This window comes from Ovis aries, chromosome 1 (genome assembly GCF_016772045.2).
Source record: "Ovis aries strain OAR_USU_Benz2616 breed Rambouillet chromosome 1, ARS-UI_Ramb_v3.0, whole genome shotgun sequence".
Lineage (NCBI taxonomy): Eukaryota > Metazoa > Chordata > Mammalia > Artiodactyla > Bovidae > Ovis > Ovis aries.
Window position 1 is genome coordinate 27799944 of NC_056054.1, and position 17867 is coordinate 27817810.

Here is a 17867-nt window from a genome sequence, read left to right on the forward strand (position 1 = left end):
CCATGCCCAAAGGCACACTTGCACCTAAATGAGCTCTTGTCTAGATACTGGTATACACGTTTACATTCACAAGCACTAGCACATACAGGGATGCACATATTTTAGCAGATGCATTCATGTTTACACATGCACACACACATACGTGCCACATATATGCACAAGTACAAACACATGTGTCTGAACACACCTGTCTTTTGAAGCAGAGGCTGGACGTGGGAAGTGGAGCTTTGCCCACAGTTTCAGAGCTGTGCTGGGTGATGTTGCTCCGAGCAAACACTGCCCACACCCACCACGGGCCAATGTTCCCTTGCTTCCCCTCCCCCTGATGGCAGAGCGAGTTATGGGGAAAAGGTATGTGTGTACAAGAACTTGATTGGTTCTGGCTTCCTTATTCCCCAAGGAGGAAGGTTGTCAGGGTCGGAACACAGGAAGGTCTTGGCTCTTCACTCTTCCATGAGCTTCTTTTTTGTTGCTGTGGGGTTTTGTGTTTGTTTTTTTTTTTGGCGGGGGGCGGGGGGCAGGGTCTTTTTTTCTTGAGGGTTAGGATGATGCCTGGTTCACCTCTATGACCCCAGGATCCAGCAAAAGTGAGTGAGAGTGTGTTGAATTGAATAGCATCTATCAGGCCATTTCTAATAGTAAATGAAACTAAGGAAATGAACATTCCTTCTCCTCCCTTTATTGGGCACCTTCTGTATATGTGGGTACAGTGCTGGGTGCTGAGGGTACAAGGTCTAGCAACTTACCTATGAGAAGTGCTCTGGGGGAGGGGCCTTGGGGAGGAAGCACAGGAAAGGCTGCCAGGTGGACAACGGACTGCAAAGCCTCTGTTTGCAGGCAGCTCACATATTGCGTACAAACGAGCCAGTTGGCTTCCCTGTCCCTTTGTTTCCACCTGGACGAGTCTCAGGGAGTCGTCCTGTGTGAACAGCCTTTCCTAGGCTCCAGCTTCCTGAAGGAGCCTTGCCTCCCCTCTCGGGGCTCACCTCAAACACAGCTATCCCAAAAGGGTGGCTCAAGAAGTCAGGGGAGGAAATCAGCATCTTCCTGTTGCCTCCATTGAAGTCAATGCTGGACAGCTGGTGCAGCTTGGAGTCCACCCAGTACAAGCGCTGGTTCAGCAAATCTTGGGGAGGAAAAGGACGAGGGGATCAGTTGCTGAGCCTGCGACTGCAGCCTGGATCTCGGCTCCTTTGTGCCTCTTCCCTGCCCACATCTCCAGGCCAGGCCTCAGGAGGAGGCCAGCCCAGGGAAACCATCAGGAAACAGAGGCACTGGCTCTAAGAGGGGACGTGGAGACAAGATCCATGGAGCTCCAGGCAGTGGTCAGCACCAGGTGCTAGAACAGCCCACTCCCCCGCCCCCATCCAGGAAGGCAGGGCTCACCCAGGGTGATTCCATTGGGCCACTCAATACCATCCGACACCAGTGTCTGCCGGCCCACACCGTTGAGCCCGGACTTCTCAATCTTGGCCTGGAACCCCCAGTCAGACCAATACATGAACCTAGAGGAGAGAAAACCCAACTGAGCTTCTTGACAGGGAACATGACTGGGGCAGTCTGGCTCACAAGGACTCAGTGGCCCTCTGGATCCTGCTTAGTGGGGACTGGAAGTTGACCTCTGAAGTTCAGAGGAGCATCAAATCTTGGAACTGACAGGTGAGCTAGTTTCAGGAGCATAACACAACGATTCAGCATTTGTATATATTGCAAAGTGATGGCCATAATAAGCCAGTTAGCATCCTGCACCACACACAGCTACAGTTGCTTTTCTCGCGATGAGGACTTTTGAGATCCACCACTCCCCAGTTTTGAGACTTTATGATGGCTTCTCCTATTGACCTTAAAACCAGATCCCACATCCTTACCACAGCTGACAAGGCTCTGCATGACCAGGGCCCTGCCTACCTCTCTGGCTATTTCTCCCAGCACCATCGCCCACCTCCCTTACAATCCTCACAGCTGCCCCACAGGGCTTCTCTTAGGTCCTTCAGGGCACCAAGGCCTCCACAGAGCCTTTGCTCCCACTCTTTTGCCATTTACAATGTCTTTTCAGTAGAGAATCTTCCTCTGTTAGGAAGTAGGTTCTTCCTTCCCCTCAATGTAAGCAGGTTCTCCCTGTTACCTTCTCTTAAAGCAGCCCGCTCTTCCCTTCTGTAGCGCTCACAGCATTGTTGACTTATGTTTGCTTTTGGGTGTGGTGTATTTGTTTACTGTCTGTTTTCCCCACTAGTCTACAAGCTCCACTAAGGGAAGGTTCCTCATCTGCGTTATTCCTCATTTTATGCCTGGCAGGTGGTTTGCGTGTGATATAGGTCTTCATTTACTATTTGTTGAACAAACTAGTGTTTTCATTCTAGTCTCACAATTACCCCAGAAGGGTATCATTACTAGTCCCATTTACAGATTAATAAATTGTGGCTCAGAGGGGCTGACTTTCCTAATATCATGATGTGAACAAGCAGCGAAACCAGGCTTCAAATTTAAGTTGAAATTCAAGCCTGCATGCTTAACCTTCCCCATAATGCCTCTGCTGAAGCCTGGTGTCCAGCCAAGCTGGCTCCAGGCTAAGGGGCCGAGTAATTGTTTTGGATCATTTCCATTTGCTGTCTGAATCCCATCGTCATTCTGCTCTGTACAGCAAAAGGCTGGTGCACGTGGGAACCACATCAATGGGCTTGACTCCCTAGCAATCTGGCTTCCAGTTGGATTCAGCAAAATATTGGAGTGGGAAGAGGACAGACTGAGGTCAGGATGTCTATTCCCGACTCTCCCACACAAAGCTGACTCCAACTGGCTCACGCTCTAAAGGTTTAACCGGCCTCAAATCATCTTCATCTGAGTGTGCAGTGGGTTTCCTGCTGGGACCCTGACAGATCCACAATGGACCAGGGATGGGCTGGGTGTAACCACATGGTTTGGGGGATGTGGCAGGTACAGCCCCAGGTCTGTATGACAGCAGATAGGGAACGGGGTTGAGGCAGGGGTTAAATGAGATGACTCAGCATCTGCAGAATGCCTAGGACTGTGCTTCGTGCACCTGTGTGTGCCGAGTAAATGGCAGCTGTCAGTCACTTCCCAGGGCTGCTTAACAATTAAGGAAACAGCAGAAGGAGGAAGCTGGTGATTCTGGTAAGCAATGTGATGCAGCTGCTTAAAATCCATGCCATCTCAGGACATCACTACTGAGGAAGGGAGGGAGTCCTGCTCTGTTCAGAATCCCTACCCCCAGTACAGAGGCATGGCCAGAGCAGGTCAGCCTGGGTGATGAGGGGCCCAGAGACTGTGGGCAACATGGGTGGGGATGGAGGCAGGCAGCCTGGAGCAGAGTAGACCCTGTAATTTTGTTCCTCAAATCTCTCTGTCTGTCTGGAAGGGCAGGGAGGAGACATGCCAGAGGTAACTCCAGAGGACAATCAGAGAGATCTGGGAATGTGAGGAACAAAGATCACTTTCCAATGAGCAGAGCTGCCCCCAGCTGAAACAGGCCGTGTGGGATGGAATGGGCTCCTGTCTCTGGGAGCCTGAGCACCTACCAGATGACCACCTGCAGCGTATGGCAACCTGAGGGAAGACATCCCGCCCCAGGAATATCTACAGTCCCCAGCACCCTGAGATGCTCGGTTCTGTGATATGATGAGTGAGTATTCCAGTCCTGGGAGTGCCCCGGCAGCCAGTGCACAAGGACCCCTGGTCAGGCGTTCATGGGCTGAGCGCCCCGCAGGGACTTTCTCCCCCATTGTCTATGTCTGGGTGGCCCATGGCCTTCTGAAGCCCTCGAGATAGCTCTGGTAACAGACACGTGCAGACTGAGTGCCCAGCACAGTCTGGGGGTGGGAACACTCACCCTCGCAGGGGGTCGACGGCAATGGCCCGGGGTTCGCTGAGGTTGCGGCTGAAGAGGGTACATCGGCGTTTGCCATCGACTGTGGCCACGGAGATGGTCTTGTTGCCAGAGTCGGTCCAGTAGATGTGCTTGTGGACCCAGTCCACCGCCAGGCCCTCGGGAGAGTGCAGCTGCTCGTCAATGAGGACATCCTGCTCCACGGGGTTGCTGGCTTTGTCCATGTAGGCACTAGGAGCAACCAGGGCTGGTGTGGGCAGGCGTGCCACCCCCGGGGCCTGTCTGCAGCTGCCCTTCCCCTCTCTTCCCTCTGGGCCATGGTGGTGCACCAGAGAGGAGCTTGGCTCATTTCCATGCAGTGTGTTCCCTCGGCCACCAGGGTAAGTACACAAGCTAGAGTCAGCCAGTCTCTGGCCTGAAGAAGCTCACTTTAGAAGGGACGGAAATTTACAGCCCAATAATTACACCAATACTCTGTGATTACGGAAAGTATCAGAGGCTGTACCAGCAGAGAAGTGGAAACTGCATCATCCTGGGGGGCTGGAGGAGGCCTTGTGGTTGAGCCCTGAAGGACCAATTCACCAGGAACACAAAGAACAGACAGGTCGGGTTAGAGTCAGCATGTGCAGATGCCAAAGCACGTGTTCTGAAACACTGAGCGAGCCAGTGGGCGAGGGTGGAGGGGGCCGGTGAGGGTGTGAGACGGAGTAGGTAGGAGGGACCACCTCCCGATGGCCCTCGCATATGCGCTAAGGGTAAAACTGAACAGGTCAGAGGACATGGCCAGACAGGGGAGTTAGATCACTGTGGCACCTGCCGAATACGCAAGGGTTTGGAGGGGGAGGGGATGAAGGCAGGGAGACCAGTTAGGAGGCTGTGAGCACGTCCAAGTGAGAGACGAAGAGGGTCTGCAGAAGGGCTGAGGCAGTGAGAAGAGAGAGAAGAGGCCAAAATACAGCAGGCACTCAGGCGGAAACACTAGCAGGGCTTTATGTCTCCCAAATGCCGTTTTCCCCAAGGCTTTCTTCTCCCAGACCCTCTCTTTGCTCTGTTAGTTCCACAGTGCCCACGGCCATCCTGACTCAAATTCTCTGATCTTGACAACTAAGTCTCAGACTATAAAGCAGACTGGCCCCCTTTGAATGTCTCATGGACGCCTTGAATGCAACACATCCCAAACTATTCACCCCATTCCCCTCTTCTCAGCCACACTCAGCCTGCCTAACCCACCACCATCTCTCCCCTCCCGGTCTCATCTCAGAGAACGGTACCCAAGTGCCAGGCAAGACACCGAAACTCTCAAAAATGAACTCTCAAAACGAAAGTGGGAATTCATTTCAACTCTTCCTCCTACAGCCCCATACCCAGTCTGTCATCAAATCCTGCCTCTTTCAGTCACAACTGTTGGACACACACTGCTTGAGCTGGTTCTGGGTGTGTGTGAGTTTGTCTATGTGCGCTAGGGTATGATAGGCACTGGGTTGTCAGTGAGTAGCCACTAGCGTTGCTCCCATCCATCCATCCCACCATCTGTTCAACAGTCCACCCAGGGCCTGGTCATCAGCAGTCCTGAGTCCAAGTGGACCTCAGGACAAAGAAAGGACATGACTACCAAAGGGGACTTGGGCACGCGGAAGCTCCCAGGAGAGAACTTCTTGTGTGTGTGAGGAGCCTTCCTGGGAGCCAGAGCCAAGAGACTGTGATGTGAAGGGCTGGTCTGGGCATAGTGCAGCCCCCAGACCGGGTCGGAGGTGTCCTCTACACTTTTCCTTCATGATCATCACAAGGGATATCACCGTGTTCTGAGTGGGATGCTCCATGCAGGACCAGGTCTGAGTCATCTTTCAGTCCTGAGCATCCAACACACATGTATGTGAGCGGCTCTGAAAGTCCCCGCCAAAGCCCCAGGCACCTTCCTGTGCCTTGCACCACCCGACTAGGCCGCCAGAGGTCAGTCAAAGCCCCCATGTGTGGGCTCTCCCAACAAAGCCCTCAGACTCCGCTGGCCCAGCAGGTGGGGAAGTCCCGGCAGTTCCATGTGCTCTGCGCTCCTGCATCCCCTCCTAAGCCCCAGCTCTGTCCTGGGGGAACCTAGGGGCAGAGGGGGTGCAGAGGCCACCCGTCCCCTCCGCCTTTGTCAGTCCCTCTCCACGCCTTGGCTGCAGGAGCCAGGCCTCTGCTCACCTGTAGATCTTGCGGTAGGAGAGGTCGCACCAGTAGATGCGATTGGTGGCAACTTCAACATCCAGCGCCACGACGTTCTTGAGCATGGGGATGAGCCGCGAGTAGTCCCGCTTTACCAGGTCTATCCTCCGCACTTCGTGCCGGTTGGTGAAGATCAGGGATGGGCTTCTGCCAGCTGCCATGCAGGGGGGGTTGAGAGGGCAAGGGTCAGCGCAACGGGTGGGGGGGTCTAGAGACCAAGGCTCTGCCGCCGGTTTGCTGCGGGACGCCTCATTTCCTGTAAAAAGTGGTGGCAACTCCTACCTCACAAGTTAGAGAAGTGAGATAATGGGCACAAAAAGCATAAGATGCAAAGCACCACACATAACAAGAGGGATTTTTTTATTAGACACAAACTCCCCCAAGTCTGAGATGACTCCATTTCCTCCGGCCTGTATGGGAGGCTTTCTGCAGTGACTCCAGCTCCCTGTTCAGCCTCATCACTCACCCCCCTAACACCTTGGTCCCAGCCACTAGGCTATCTGTCATCATCTCCCCACAGCAGAGCTTTGCTGCCTCAGGGCCTTTGCTCAAGCTGTCCTTCCACCTACAGTGCACTTCTCCCCAACAGCTGCCTCTTCCTCTGCTGGGCCCCACTGCAACATTCAAGAAGGGGCAACAGGAATGTTACATGATTTACAAAGATGGCTGAGGCTGCAGGATGGAGCACAGACCTCAGGGCTGGTGGTGAGGCTCAATGGAGGAGATTCAAGGAGGTCACTGTGAGTCTTCAATTTACACAGTGTGTTTGGGGACACGGCAAGAGATGAATCTGCAGATGCCGGCAGGGACCCAATCACAAAGGATCCTGTGATCTGGATTTGCCTTTTATTCTGAGCCAGTAGTTGGGGCAGGATGTGTATAATATGATACAAATTATTCACATGCAAAGGGACAACACACAACTGGTGTATATACAAACTCATTTTCAGACTTAGGATTAGATTTTGGGAAGAACATCAAAGGTTTAACACTCCTGGCTACTCCATGAGGAAGGTCACTGTCCCCCAGGCCTAGAAGGGTCTAGAACTTGGCACAGGCTGCCACTCCTCCAGCCTGTTTTCAGATGTAACGGGCCAGTCTCAGGTATATGCACTGTCTGAGCGGCAACACCTATCTCTGGAGCTGCCTGGGCCTTCTCCCAGTCTTGTTTTCCAGCTGACGCTTCTGCAGGGCCCCTGGTCCCTGTCACTGCACATCTCTGCCAGGGTAATGTGCTCCTTGGGGGTTGGGAGGGACCAGCACAGAGCCATGTGGGGCCTGGGGCTGAGGGTGTGACCTGTGTGTAGTGATAGAGATCATTTCAGAGCAGGGTGGGGGTGACAGGGAGGGTATGGGACAGAGAACATGGAAAAATACAGCTCCATGTGCAAGGAGAAAGGAGAAAGGCTGGGTTCAAGGCCAATTCTGCCATTGACAATCTGTGATTTTCCTTGCCTGGAGAGTGAAAGTCGCTCAGTCGTGTCCGACTCTTTGGGACCCCATGGACTATACAACCCATGGAATTCTCCAGGCCAGAATACTGGAGTGGGTAGCCTTTCCCTTCTCCAGGGGATCTTCCCAACCCAGGGATCGAACCCAGGTCTCCCACATTGCAGGCGGATTCTTTACCAGCTGAGCCACAAGGGATTCCCTCGCCTGGAAATGAGAGCAAAGATACCTTATCTTCCCGAGGGCAGGAGCTGGGTTAAAGGGTATCTTGAACTGATTTTTACCAAGAGTTGTGACTGTGACAGGTGCCCTGTTTGTTTACGACTGGAGTTTTTGTGGAACTGCATTTTAGATATTGATATGTGGGGGTTGTATATACGTGGGCCATTGTGCGTTGTCTCCACTGCAAGTATATAGTCTCTGTTACACGTCACACCTGTCCTAGGTGGAGGAAGGAACTGGTTGCAAGCTACATGTGATGTGCTAATGTATGTGCTGTACATTGTACAGTTTGGGTGCTGTGTGTTTCGGGTTTGCCGGCTATATATCAATTATTGTAGCTGCTGTATTGTTACAGCCTATAGAGTGGGTATTTGTGCATCTGAATTCCAGGTTCATATATCTAACAGCCTACACAATACTTCCACTGAGATGTCTAAACAGTTTTGTTAAATTTAACATGTCCAAATTAATCCAATATTCTCCCAAACCTGCTTTTACCATCTTTCCCAATGCCTTAAACAGCAATCCCATTTTTTCATTTGGTTAAAAACCTCATGGTCATCTTTGACTCCTTTTTTCAATTTCACACCCTACGTTCAATTCATAAGAAAATCCTGTTGCTTCAAAATAAATCCTGACGTTGAAAATATATTCACATTGTCTACTTTTCATTATCTCCATGCAACACCCTGGTTTAATCCACCATCCCCTCTCTCCAGGCTGACTGCAAAGACCTCTGCAGCAGTTACCCAGCTTCCTCCCCTGCCCCTGACAGTCTGTTCTCCACACAGCCACTAGAGGGAGCTGGTTAAAATGGAAGGCACCCTGTCCCTTTACTCTGAACGGACCAAAGCTTCCTTCCCCCTGACTGATGGTGAGAGTCAGCCCTTCATAATAGTCAAGAAGGCCTTTATGATCGCCCCAAGTCACCTTGTGGGCTTCATCTCCTCCTACTCGCTTCGCTCCAGCTGCACTGGCTTCCTCTTCGTTATCTCAACACAGCAGGCATGCTGCTATCTTTGGTTCCTGCAGGTCACGCATGGCTCACCCCTTCTCCTCCTTCAGGTCTTTATGCAAATGTCACCCTCTCAGTAAGGGCTTTCTTGAACACTCTATTTAAAACCATAAGCCACTGCCCCCTTGGACTGCTCTACTTTATATTTCTCCTGAACCCTAATCACTGTCTGCCATGCACTGAATTTTATTTCATTTTTTGATTTCCTGTCTCACCCACTAGAGTGTAAATCCTATAAGGACAGAGATTTGAATCTGTTTTGCTTACTGTTGAGTCTCTAGTGCCTACAACAATGTTAGGTGTTCAGTGTAAACAAATGAATAAAACAAGTGAATTCCATCGGCTGACCTGAAGATCAACGTCAGGTCTGCACACAGCTCTTTGTGTGGGTTGCCTATGCCATGTGTGGCCGGCATGGTCCAGCTTAGATCTGCCACGTGAGTGCAGTCTCTGGGTGGCTCTGTGCAGGGTCAGTGTTGTGTGCACAGTTGCACTGTGTGTGTGCTATATATTGCAACTTCCTATCTGAGTGTGTGAGGGGGTGTGTGTGCACACCCACTCCTCGCATGTGAAGCACGCTGCTTCCTGGACTCCCTCAGAGCTGCTCCCCTGCCCCCCACCTTGTAGTGTCCATACTGACCAACGGCCTTGCAGTTCTTGGTCAGTGTGTCCATCTCGTAGCCAGGGTGGCACTCGCATTTAAAGTAGCCCTTGTAATTGACACAGATCTGGCTGCAGGCATCTGGGTCCTCGCACTCATCGATGTCTGTGGGGAGGAGCAGAGGTCAGAACCAGCAGGAGGAGCTGCCTCTGCTTGAGGGGCTGGGGTGGGGGTGCTCACCGCCACAGGTCTTCTGGTCCAGGAGCTGGTAGCCTGCAGGGCACGTGCACTCAAAGCCAATCTTAAGGTCGGTACAGATGTGGGAACAGCCGCCATTGTTGTGCAGACACTCGTTCAGGCCTGGGAAGGGACATGGGCTCCTGAGGGTCCAGGAATTGAGACTGGGGTGGGGGAGGGACATGGATGGGCCTGGAGCTGAAGCAGAGACTCAGGGCAGCCTCAGCCTCCCCCAGAGCCTCATCGAGCCTCAGCCTCGTTAGCCAGGTGACTGGGCAAGAGGAGGTTCACAGAGGGTCCTTGCTTAAGGCCAGACACACAGACAGGACAGGGTGGAACCAGAACTCGGGTCCTTTGCCTCCCAGGCCAGGACTCTGTCCATCACCAGCCTGGAAGCAGCCAGGCTGCCTAAGGTCTTTCCTTTCACAAACACATTTCTTACATCTCCTTCCTCATGACCTCAGTAAGCATGTGCCATGTCCAACCCTCAAGTACCTTAAGAATCCCCCGTGAAATGCCCTTGCTTAACTACCTCCAGTCTCGGGAAGCCCACTTCCCCCCGAGGCAGCTGGTGCCACGCAGGGTTGGCCAGAGTCCAATGGCTCCCTCAGCATTTCCTTAAAGCACTGATTCCTGGTCCCCTGCCTTTCATGTGTCTTTCTCTGCATGCACTCCATCTGTCCATGCCCCTCTCTGGATGGGGCCCAGAGCTAGTCTGCCACCCAGAGGGGTCTGAACTACTACAAGGGCTGCCCATTACTGAGCTTGTGGTTATTTAAGACTGCCAGGCCTCTATCTCCATGGCACTGTTGCTAAGTCAGTTCTCTCCCACTGTGAACTATGGTGGACGTTTTCCCCCTCCTCCCCTCTCAGCACCTGTCCCTATTCCTACACTTGGTCACAAGTCTGGTCCCAAGATTACCGACTGCTGCGAGGGATGTAGGGATCTGGTTCCCCCATCCTCCACACCCTCACCACGTCTGGCAGGGTCCTAGTGGAGGTCAGAGAGGCCAGGACCAAGGCTCACCAAGTTCTCACAGCATCTTCTGGGCTTTAGAATCACAGAAGGTTAACTCTTCAAGCCAGGGGAAGGTGCCGTGCCACCCTCTGCCCATTAGACCCCTGCCCCGCCACTCCAGCCAAGCCAAGCAGAGCTGTGCCGAGCCAGCCAGGGCCATGCACACAGCCGGTCTGAGCTTCCCACCCCAGGCCATGCATAGCTGTGGGTGCCCCCCCCCCTCCAGCCTGAGCCATGCTGGCGGAATGTTCCCCTTTACCCCTGGGCCGCCTTCTGTTTCTCTGGGATGTTGGCAGAACTGAAAGAACAAGACCACGGCAACCCCATGACTGGTGGGCTGGGGGTGACTTGGCCAGGCCCACCACTGGGAAGCCCCAGCCCCTTGGGGTGGGCTGGTTTCTGGAGGGCACCACCTGCAGGAATCTCCCTGTCACTCCCAGCCCTCCCTGACCTCTCCCATAGCACACTGCACACTACTGCCTCAGCGCCGTCCCTCACTTGTTCACCTGCTCACTCATGGCCTCAGTCACCATCATTCACTTCCTCCCTCTCCTTCTGCAGGAGCTGCAGTTCAACCACTGTATTTACTGAGCACTGGGTGGACCGGGAGGTGCCGGATGGCTCTGATGGGGGAAGGGGAGAGTGCCATGTGACTTAGGCTTCCATGAAAGACAAAGGCGCAGAGGCCTCCAGGGTTGAGGTGAGTCAGGGTCAGAGAACGGGTAGAGGGTCCCTCAGCCCTGGAGAGCCAGCACGGAGGCAGAAGAGGGGAGTCCCTGGGCCTTCCCAGTTTGGTCTACCCTGGAGGTGAGTCTGCGGGGAGCCTGCAGTGGGGGGAGGGAGGGAAAGTGGTCCAGAGAGGCCCGAGGGGCATTTGGGGTCCCCACGGAAGGAAGGGGCAGTGCCCCAGCACCAGTGCACGCCTGCATGCACACACGCCAGCTCACATGCACAGGCGCATCCACACAGACATGGCAGCCACACAGAGACACGTGACGCCACTTCCTTGCCTTCCTCCGAGAAGGAGTCACGGATACAGACACTGGTCTCTCACCAGCACAGAGACACAAACACATGCGTACATACGTCTCTTTGGAGTGTCATGCAAAAGACAAGAGAGAAGAGGGTTCAGCAGGTTAGTCTCCGGTAGGGCGCCTAGGCTCGGATGTTCCTGCCGCCCTATCCTCTTTTCCATGACTTCCTTCTTCTGGGACTTTTCAGGGCAGAGGCTGGGGGGAGTCTGTCACCTGCAAGCTCAGACGAAGGCCCAGTGACCTTCTCCCAGCTTCTCTTCCTCTCCAAAATCAATTTCCCAATTCTCAACAGGGGCAAAAGTGTGCTGTTTCAGGAAGCTCAAGGGAATGATCTGCTCTGAAGGCCCAGGAGGGAGGGTGCTGGGTGGAAACGGGCCTGCCAAGAAGGCAGGGGAGGGAGGATCTGACCTAGGCTCTGTCCACTCAGGTGTTCTCTGTCCAAGCTGCTGACCTCAGAAATGAACCTTCCTAGAGCCCACCCTGAGTTTCCCACAAGCTCTTGGTGATGTCCGCCCACCTGCAATCCAGACTCTCCTGCCCCTTTTAGCTGGGCACCTGGCCCGACAGCTCTGGCCGTCAGGGCAGCCGCCTCCTTGCTTGTGTCCAGCCTGTGAGTCTGGTCTCCCAGAAAGTTCCTCAGGGCACAGGACGGTGCCACCCTCTGCTGCTGGGTCTGCCCTATCCTTACCCAGGCCTGGCTTGAGCCCAGTGACCTTCATTTGTGCCTCGTCTGGCCACCCGCTGGCTGTTCCCCACCTCTTCCACTGCAGGGTCCCCTGCTGTGGGGGCTGGAAGGCCTCAGAGGCCAGGGCCCTGGCTAGGACAGCAGGGCAGAAACAATGAGAAAGAGAGAAAAGTTCCCAAGTGAGCACACACTCAGAGGTCTGAATCTGAAACAACTGAAGAGAGGCTGTGTTTACGAGAGGAAGCACAATTTTGAGCATTTGGAAAGGAAAGGCCCTTAGATTTGCAGAAACACAGAACAAGAGGCCCCAAAGGCAAAGAGCCCCTTCTGAGACCACGGGACAGCACATGTGCAGAGGGGCGGGTGAGGGCTGTGGCCTGAGGGCCGGGAGGGGTGTCACGGGGGGTTGGTCCAGCAGCCGGACGGAGACAGGTACTGTACCACACTCTTTCAGAGGCTCATCCGACCAGTCCCGGCAGTCCCTCTGAGCATCACACACTTTCCTGCCGTCCACGCACTCGCCACTCTTACACTGAAATCTGCGGGGACCCTCACATGTTGACTCTGTCGGGCCGGACAAGAGAGTGGACAGCACCTGTGAGACCTTAGGCAGGGAGGGTTGGGGTGGGCTGGGCCTGTAGGAGGTGAGGAGAGCTCCAGACTCAGCCCCCACGGGCCTCCAAATGGTGGCCCAGGATTGACAGCTGAATACAGGGCTGGTGGGAGCTCTGTTCACAGGACAGGACCTCAAGGATAACCAGGATCATGGAGGTGGGCAGGGTGTGGGGGTCTACTTCTGAACTACCACCATTAGGGACCTTGGAGGGAAATGCAGCCCCTCTTCAGACACCCTGAGGGCTGCAGGGACCATCTCCCGAGGGGGCCTATGCTCCAGGGGTCCTAGACTGGGGAGGCCACCTCACTGCCCAATCCTTGACCCACTTCTCCAGATGACCAGGGGCTCAGGGTCCCTACTCCTGCAGGGTGATGACAGAGAGCTACCTGAGAATTAAGGGGGCCCCTGGAGAGCAGGATCCTGCCTCTGCCCAGCCCAGGAACCAGTTAGTGAAGCTGCTTGTAGGTGCAGATGGAGACAAAGGGTGGGGGCTGGATCTCCGCAGTGCCTTCACACCCCTCCCCCAGGCCTCTTTCAGCTTCTGCGAAGTCCTTAGGGCTCCAGTTCTAGTGCCACATGGACCCGCAGGGAGGGGCTCTGGGTGGTTTAGGGACAAGTAATACTCTGTGGGAAGAGGCATCATAAGAGCCCAGGGGTGGTGTCTCCCAACTCCGCTCTCTCCAGGGAGCCAGGGGAAAGCTCAGCTGGTGCCGTCCCCTTGCCGCTGACCACACTCACCCTGCAGGCAGCCAGTTTCGTCACTCCCGTCTGGACAGTCCTGCTCCTGGTTGCAGCGCTTGATGGCAGGCACACAAGTCCCGTCCCCACACTGGAACTCATCTCCATGGCAGGTGCCCAGTGCTGCCAGGGGAGGGTGAGCAGAGAGGGTCAGCGCCCTCAGGTGCTGGGAAAGCTCTGCTCCCCCACCTCCAGCCCCACCTCCACTCCACATCCACCCCGGGCAAGAACAGAACCAGTCGCTGAGCTTGGGAGTCTTCGGAGGACACCTGGCCAGGGCACAAGATGGGGAGACTGAAGCTCAGAGAGGGGGAAGGCCTCACCCAGGGTCACACAGCACTCTGGCAGGCAAAGCCAGCACTAAAACTCAGGTCTCCTATTTCCCTCTCTACCGGCTCTCCCCAGGGCCACCCCTCTGGAACAGACACGTGAACTTCTTTGGAATCTCAGTGCTTATTACTTAATGACCTCACCCTTTCAGCAAACCCTTCCTCAGTGCCCAGGATGTAGGGGTGGGGGGCACAGATTACTAAGAGCCTCCCCTTCCTCTAAGACCTCAAGGGTGCAGAGCAGGGCTGAGGGGCAAAGGAGATCATTGTGCGGATGTGTTGACAAGGTGGCCAGGAACCTGCAGGAGCTCAGGGGAACCCAGCCGAGCAGGGCCCATCAGAGGAATCTGAGAGAAGCCTTGAAGGATGAGCAGGCCCAGGAGGTAGGGAAGGGTCGGGTGGGGGCTCTTCTTTAGTGTACCAAGGTGTCTGGCATTGGAACCAGTGGGTGACTGCTTGGGCCAGGGAAGGCAGAGGTGGGAGGTATGACAGGGGCAGGGGCGCATCCCGGAGGGTCACAGGTACCTGTGAACACCCTGAGCTCCGCAGCTTAGCAGCCATGTGACCACACACACTTCACGTTTCCCCAGTTCTGTCGCCCCCGTTAAACCACGACTAGGGTCGGAGTAGGGCGAGAAGAGGCGGCCCCCTCTGCGGACCGTGGCGCACCCGCGGCCCTGGGCGATATGGGGGCGGGCGGGGGCTTACGGCAGTCGGCCTCGTCCGACTTGTCCTTGCAGTCGCGGTCACCGTCGCAGCGCCAGCCCAGGTGCACGCACTCGCCGCTGCGGCAGGCGAACTGGGCGGCGGCGGCGCAGGCGGCCGGCGCGGGCGTGGCCCGGGGGCCCGCGCGGCCGCACAGCTCGGGCGCCTCGTCCGAGCGGTCCTCGCAGTCGAACTGGCGGTCGCAGACCCAGCGCTCGGGGATGCAGGCGCCGCTGTCGCCGCTGCAGCGGAACTCGCGGGGCCCGCAGGCCGGGTCGGCGCAGCCGCGCTCGTCGCTGCCGTCGCCGCAGTCGTCGTCGCCGTCGCACACGAACACGGCGGCCAGGCACGAGCGGTTGCTGCACTGGAACTCGTGCGGGGCGCACACTGCGCGGGACAGAGAGCCAGTCGGCCCGCCAGACCCTATCCCCGGCGCCCCGGGCCCGCCGGTCCCGCTCCAGGGGCCCTGATCCTCACCCACCAGCCTGAATGAGCCCTGCTGGGGGCCCCAAATGTGGACGGCAGAGGGGGCCTCCAATCGGGGGTCCAACTAGGGTCATGCTGAACGACCCAGGGCAGCAGGCTCATCCCCTTAGCGTCACTGGGAGCGGGAATTCCTGTCCTGCTGCCTACAGGATGGTGGGACTAAGAGTCTCTAAAGCTGCAGAGTGTAACCTGTCTTGAAGGCCTCCCCCAGTGTTCCCAGGAAATGATATGTAGCATGACACCGACCCTTCCAGGAACAAGGCCCTCGACCTACTTCCGCAGCTCAGGCCCCTCCCCGCTCCCTGGTTTGCTTGCATATCCCCTCTAAGTCCCTTGGCCTGGCATCCAAGTCCACTGGCATGGAGCTACTGCTGTAGCTCCATCCTCTCACTCCACTCACACCTTGCTTCCCATCACACACTAGACCATTTGTGCACTTTCCCACTTCCCAGCCTTTGCCCAGGCTGTTTCATCTGCTGGACGCCCATCTCTTGTCTGCCACTGTCTCTCTTTATCACAGTGATGAGTTCAAGTCCTTCAAGGGTCCAAATTCTACCTCTTTCATAACACACTTCGTGTTCCCTGCTTGGGAAGTTTCCACACACCTCCAATCTTCTTTCAGGCGCCCTTCACAGCCTGCTCAGGGGTCTGGGTCTCCTGTCCTTCTCTGTCTGCCCCATGACCACAAACTGCATAGGGGTGGGCTCTGAGATTGACCCACTTTTTGCTGAAGGTCCAGCACAGAGCTCCCTGCAGTGAGTGCGTGTGGTGGAAATGGAGGCTGGACCAGCCCAGGTGTGAGGAATAATTTAGGGATTCACAATCATTATGGAGAAGGAAATGGCAACTCACTCCAGTATTCTTGCCTGGAGAATCCTATGGATGGAGGAGCTTGGTGGGCTACAGTCCACGGGTTGCAGAGTCGGACACAACTGAGTGACCTCACTTTCACTTAATCACTATGGGTACAGGTCATTGGCCCTGCCTAGGGCCCTGGGCTTCCCCTTCCTGGTGGGCTGCTCTGAGCTCAGAGGCTGGGAGAGCCTTAGAGACCAGTAGCCCCACTACCAATTTACAGATGGGGAAACTGAGGCCCAGGGAGAGGAGAAACGTGCCCAGGGTCACACAGTCAGTTTGCGGTGACGATGGGTCCAGAACTCAGGTTTGGGGCTCTTACTTCCTACTCTGACTCCTCTCGGCTTTCCAGTTTTATTCCCACCTGGAGTTTCTAGAGTAGCGACCTGGCTTCCTCCCTCCTTCTTTCCTTATACAGAGGCCAAGAAGAGGCCTGGAGCCCCAGGCCAGGCATGGATACAGAGGCTGCGCGTGCATGCATGCTAAGTCACTTCAGTCGTGTTCGACTCTTTGTGACCCAATAGCCTGTAGCCCACCAGGCTCCTGTGGGATTCTCCAGGCAAGAATACTGGAGTGGGTTGCCATGCCCTCCTTCTGGGGATCTTCCCCATTCAGGGATCAAACGCTCATCTTTCATGTCTTTGCTTTGGCAGAAGCGCCACCACTAGCGCCACCTGGGAAGCCCGGTAACTTGGTGGTGGCAGCACCCCATCTTTCCACGCGGGGGCGCCAAGAGTCCGTGTTTTTACTTTCTGTTGGAAGCCTGTCCTTTTTCATTGTTACTGAACATAAAATAGAAGGATGCCTTCAGTTTCACAATGTAGGCAGCTCGTGTCATGTGTTGCTGACGGCTCTATCAAGTTTCTGACAGATGAATTTTTTCCCCTTCTGGGCTTTTGGGATGTTGGGGCCTTGGTAGGAAAAATCACCCTACTCTGTGATGTCTGCCCTTCAAGATTAAGCTGATGCCTAGATGAGCTCTCCCTGTCTGGACAGGGAGGAGGAGTCACTATGATCAGAGTTCTAGGAGGAAGAGCCGCTTCATCGTGAGCTTGCTCCAAGGTTTCGAAGCTGACAGCACCTTTAAGATCTACATCACCAGGCCTGTGTTGAGGGACCCCTCCCAGCATTCATGAATGGAAGAAGCTTTGAAGGATGAGAGAAGGGAGAATTCTTTTTCCTTTGCCTTGGTGATTGGGAGCTGAAGCAGAGAAGCCCAATAGGACCTTTGAACATGACTATTTTCTATAATTAACAGGGAACAGCCCTGCCCCAACATGCCAGAGTTAGAGCTATTCCCACTCCTGGAAATAGTGGCTGATAGCCTTGATAACTGCGGAAACATTTGATTTTCAGGAGGTATGGAGGGGAGAGGATTCTCACTGGCCAGTGAGGCCCCACAGCATTATCACAACGCAAAAATGAGGCAGTGTACCACTGGGGCTTTGCAACTGCTGGTCCCAGCCGGGATCTGCCCCCATACCCAGACGCTTCCAGCTCCAGAGATATCCAAATTCCAGAGACTTACATTCTTAGAGTGCTGTGACCTAGAAGCCCCCAGAGGAGGCGGCACTTCCCCCGGGCCAGGAAGGATGGGTAAGATACAAGGACAGAAGCTGGCAGAGTGAGCAGGGCGGGAGATAGTGGTGGACAAGTCCTTGGCAAAAGCCCCCGAGCAATCGCCCGGATCTCTGCCCAGCCTCACAGCCCAGTTTCAACAGCCAGTCTGTCTCCCCCATTCATCATGAGCTCCCAGAAAGAGGCCTATAGGATTCACCTTCTTGTCCCTTCCAGAGTCTGGCACACAGTAGGCACCCATTGCATATGA

General features: G+C 55.1%; 1 protein-coding gene across 22 annotated transcripts in view; it reads right to left on the bottom strand.

Moving 5' to 3' along the window:
- The window catches only part of LRP8 (LDL receptor related protein 8), an 81550-nt gene that overhangs the window by 19266 nt on the left and 44417 nt on the right, over positions 1 to 17867 (bottom strand). For 8 of the 22 annotated variants that reach the window (XM_060409410.1, XM_042248268.2, XM_042248263.2 and 5 more), the window contains exons 5-14: positions 14702 to 15085; positions 13665 to 13787; positions 12752 to 12874; positions 10851 to 10889; positions 9577 to 9696; positions 9376 to 9501; positions 6029 to 6203; positions 3848 to 4075; positions 1387 to 1505; positions 987 to 1126 (exon numbers count right to left, since the gene is read on the bottom strand). In XM_060409410.1, the coding sequence (XP_060265393.1) occupies positions 987 to 1126; positions 1387 to 1505; positions 3848 to 4075; positions 6029 to 6203; positions 9376 to 9501; positions 9577 to 9696; positions 10851 to 10889; positions 12752 to 12874; positions 13665 to 13787; positions 14702 to 15085 (1577 nt within the window). The remainder of the gene's footprint in view (positions 1 to 986; positions 1127 to 1386; positions 1506 to 3847; positions 4076 to 6028; positions 6204 to 9375; positions 9502 to 9576; positions 9697 to 10850; positions 10890 to 12751; positions 12875 to 13664; positions 13788 to 14701; positions 15086 to 17867) is intronic. The other 14 variants (XM_027970401.3, XM_015091990.4, XM_060409403.1 and 11 more) reach the window with 7 other exon arrangements.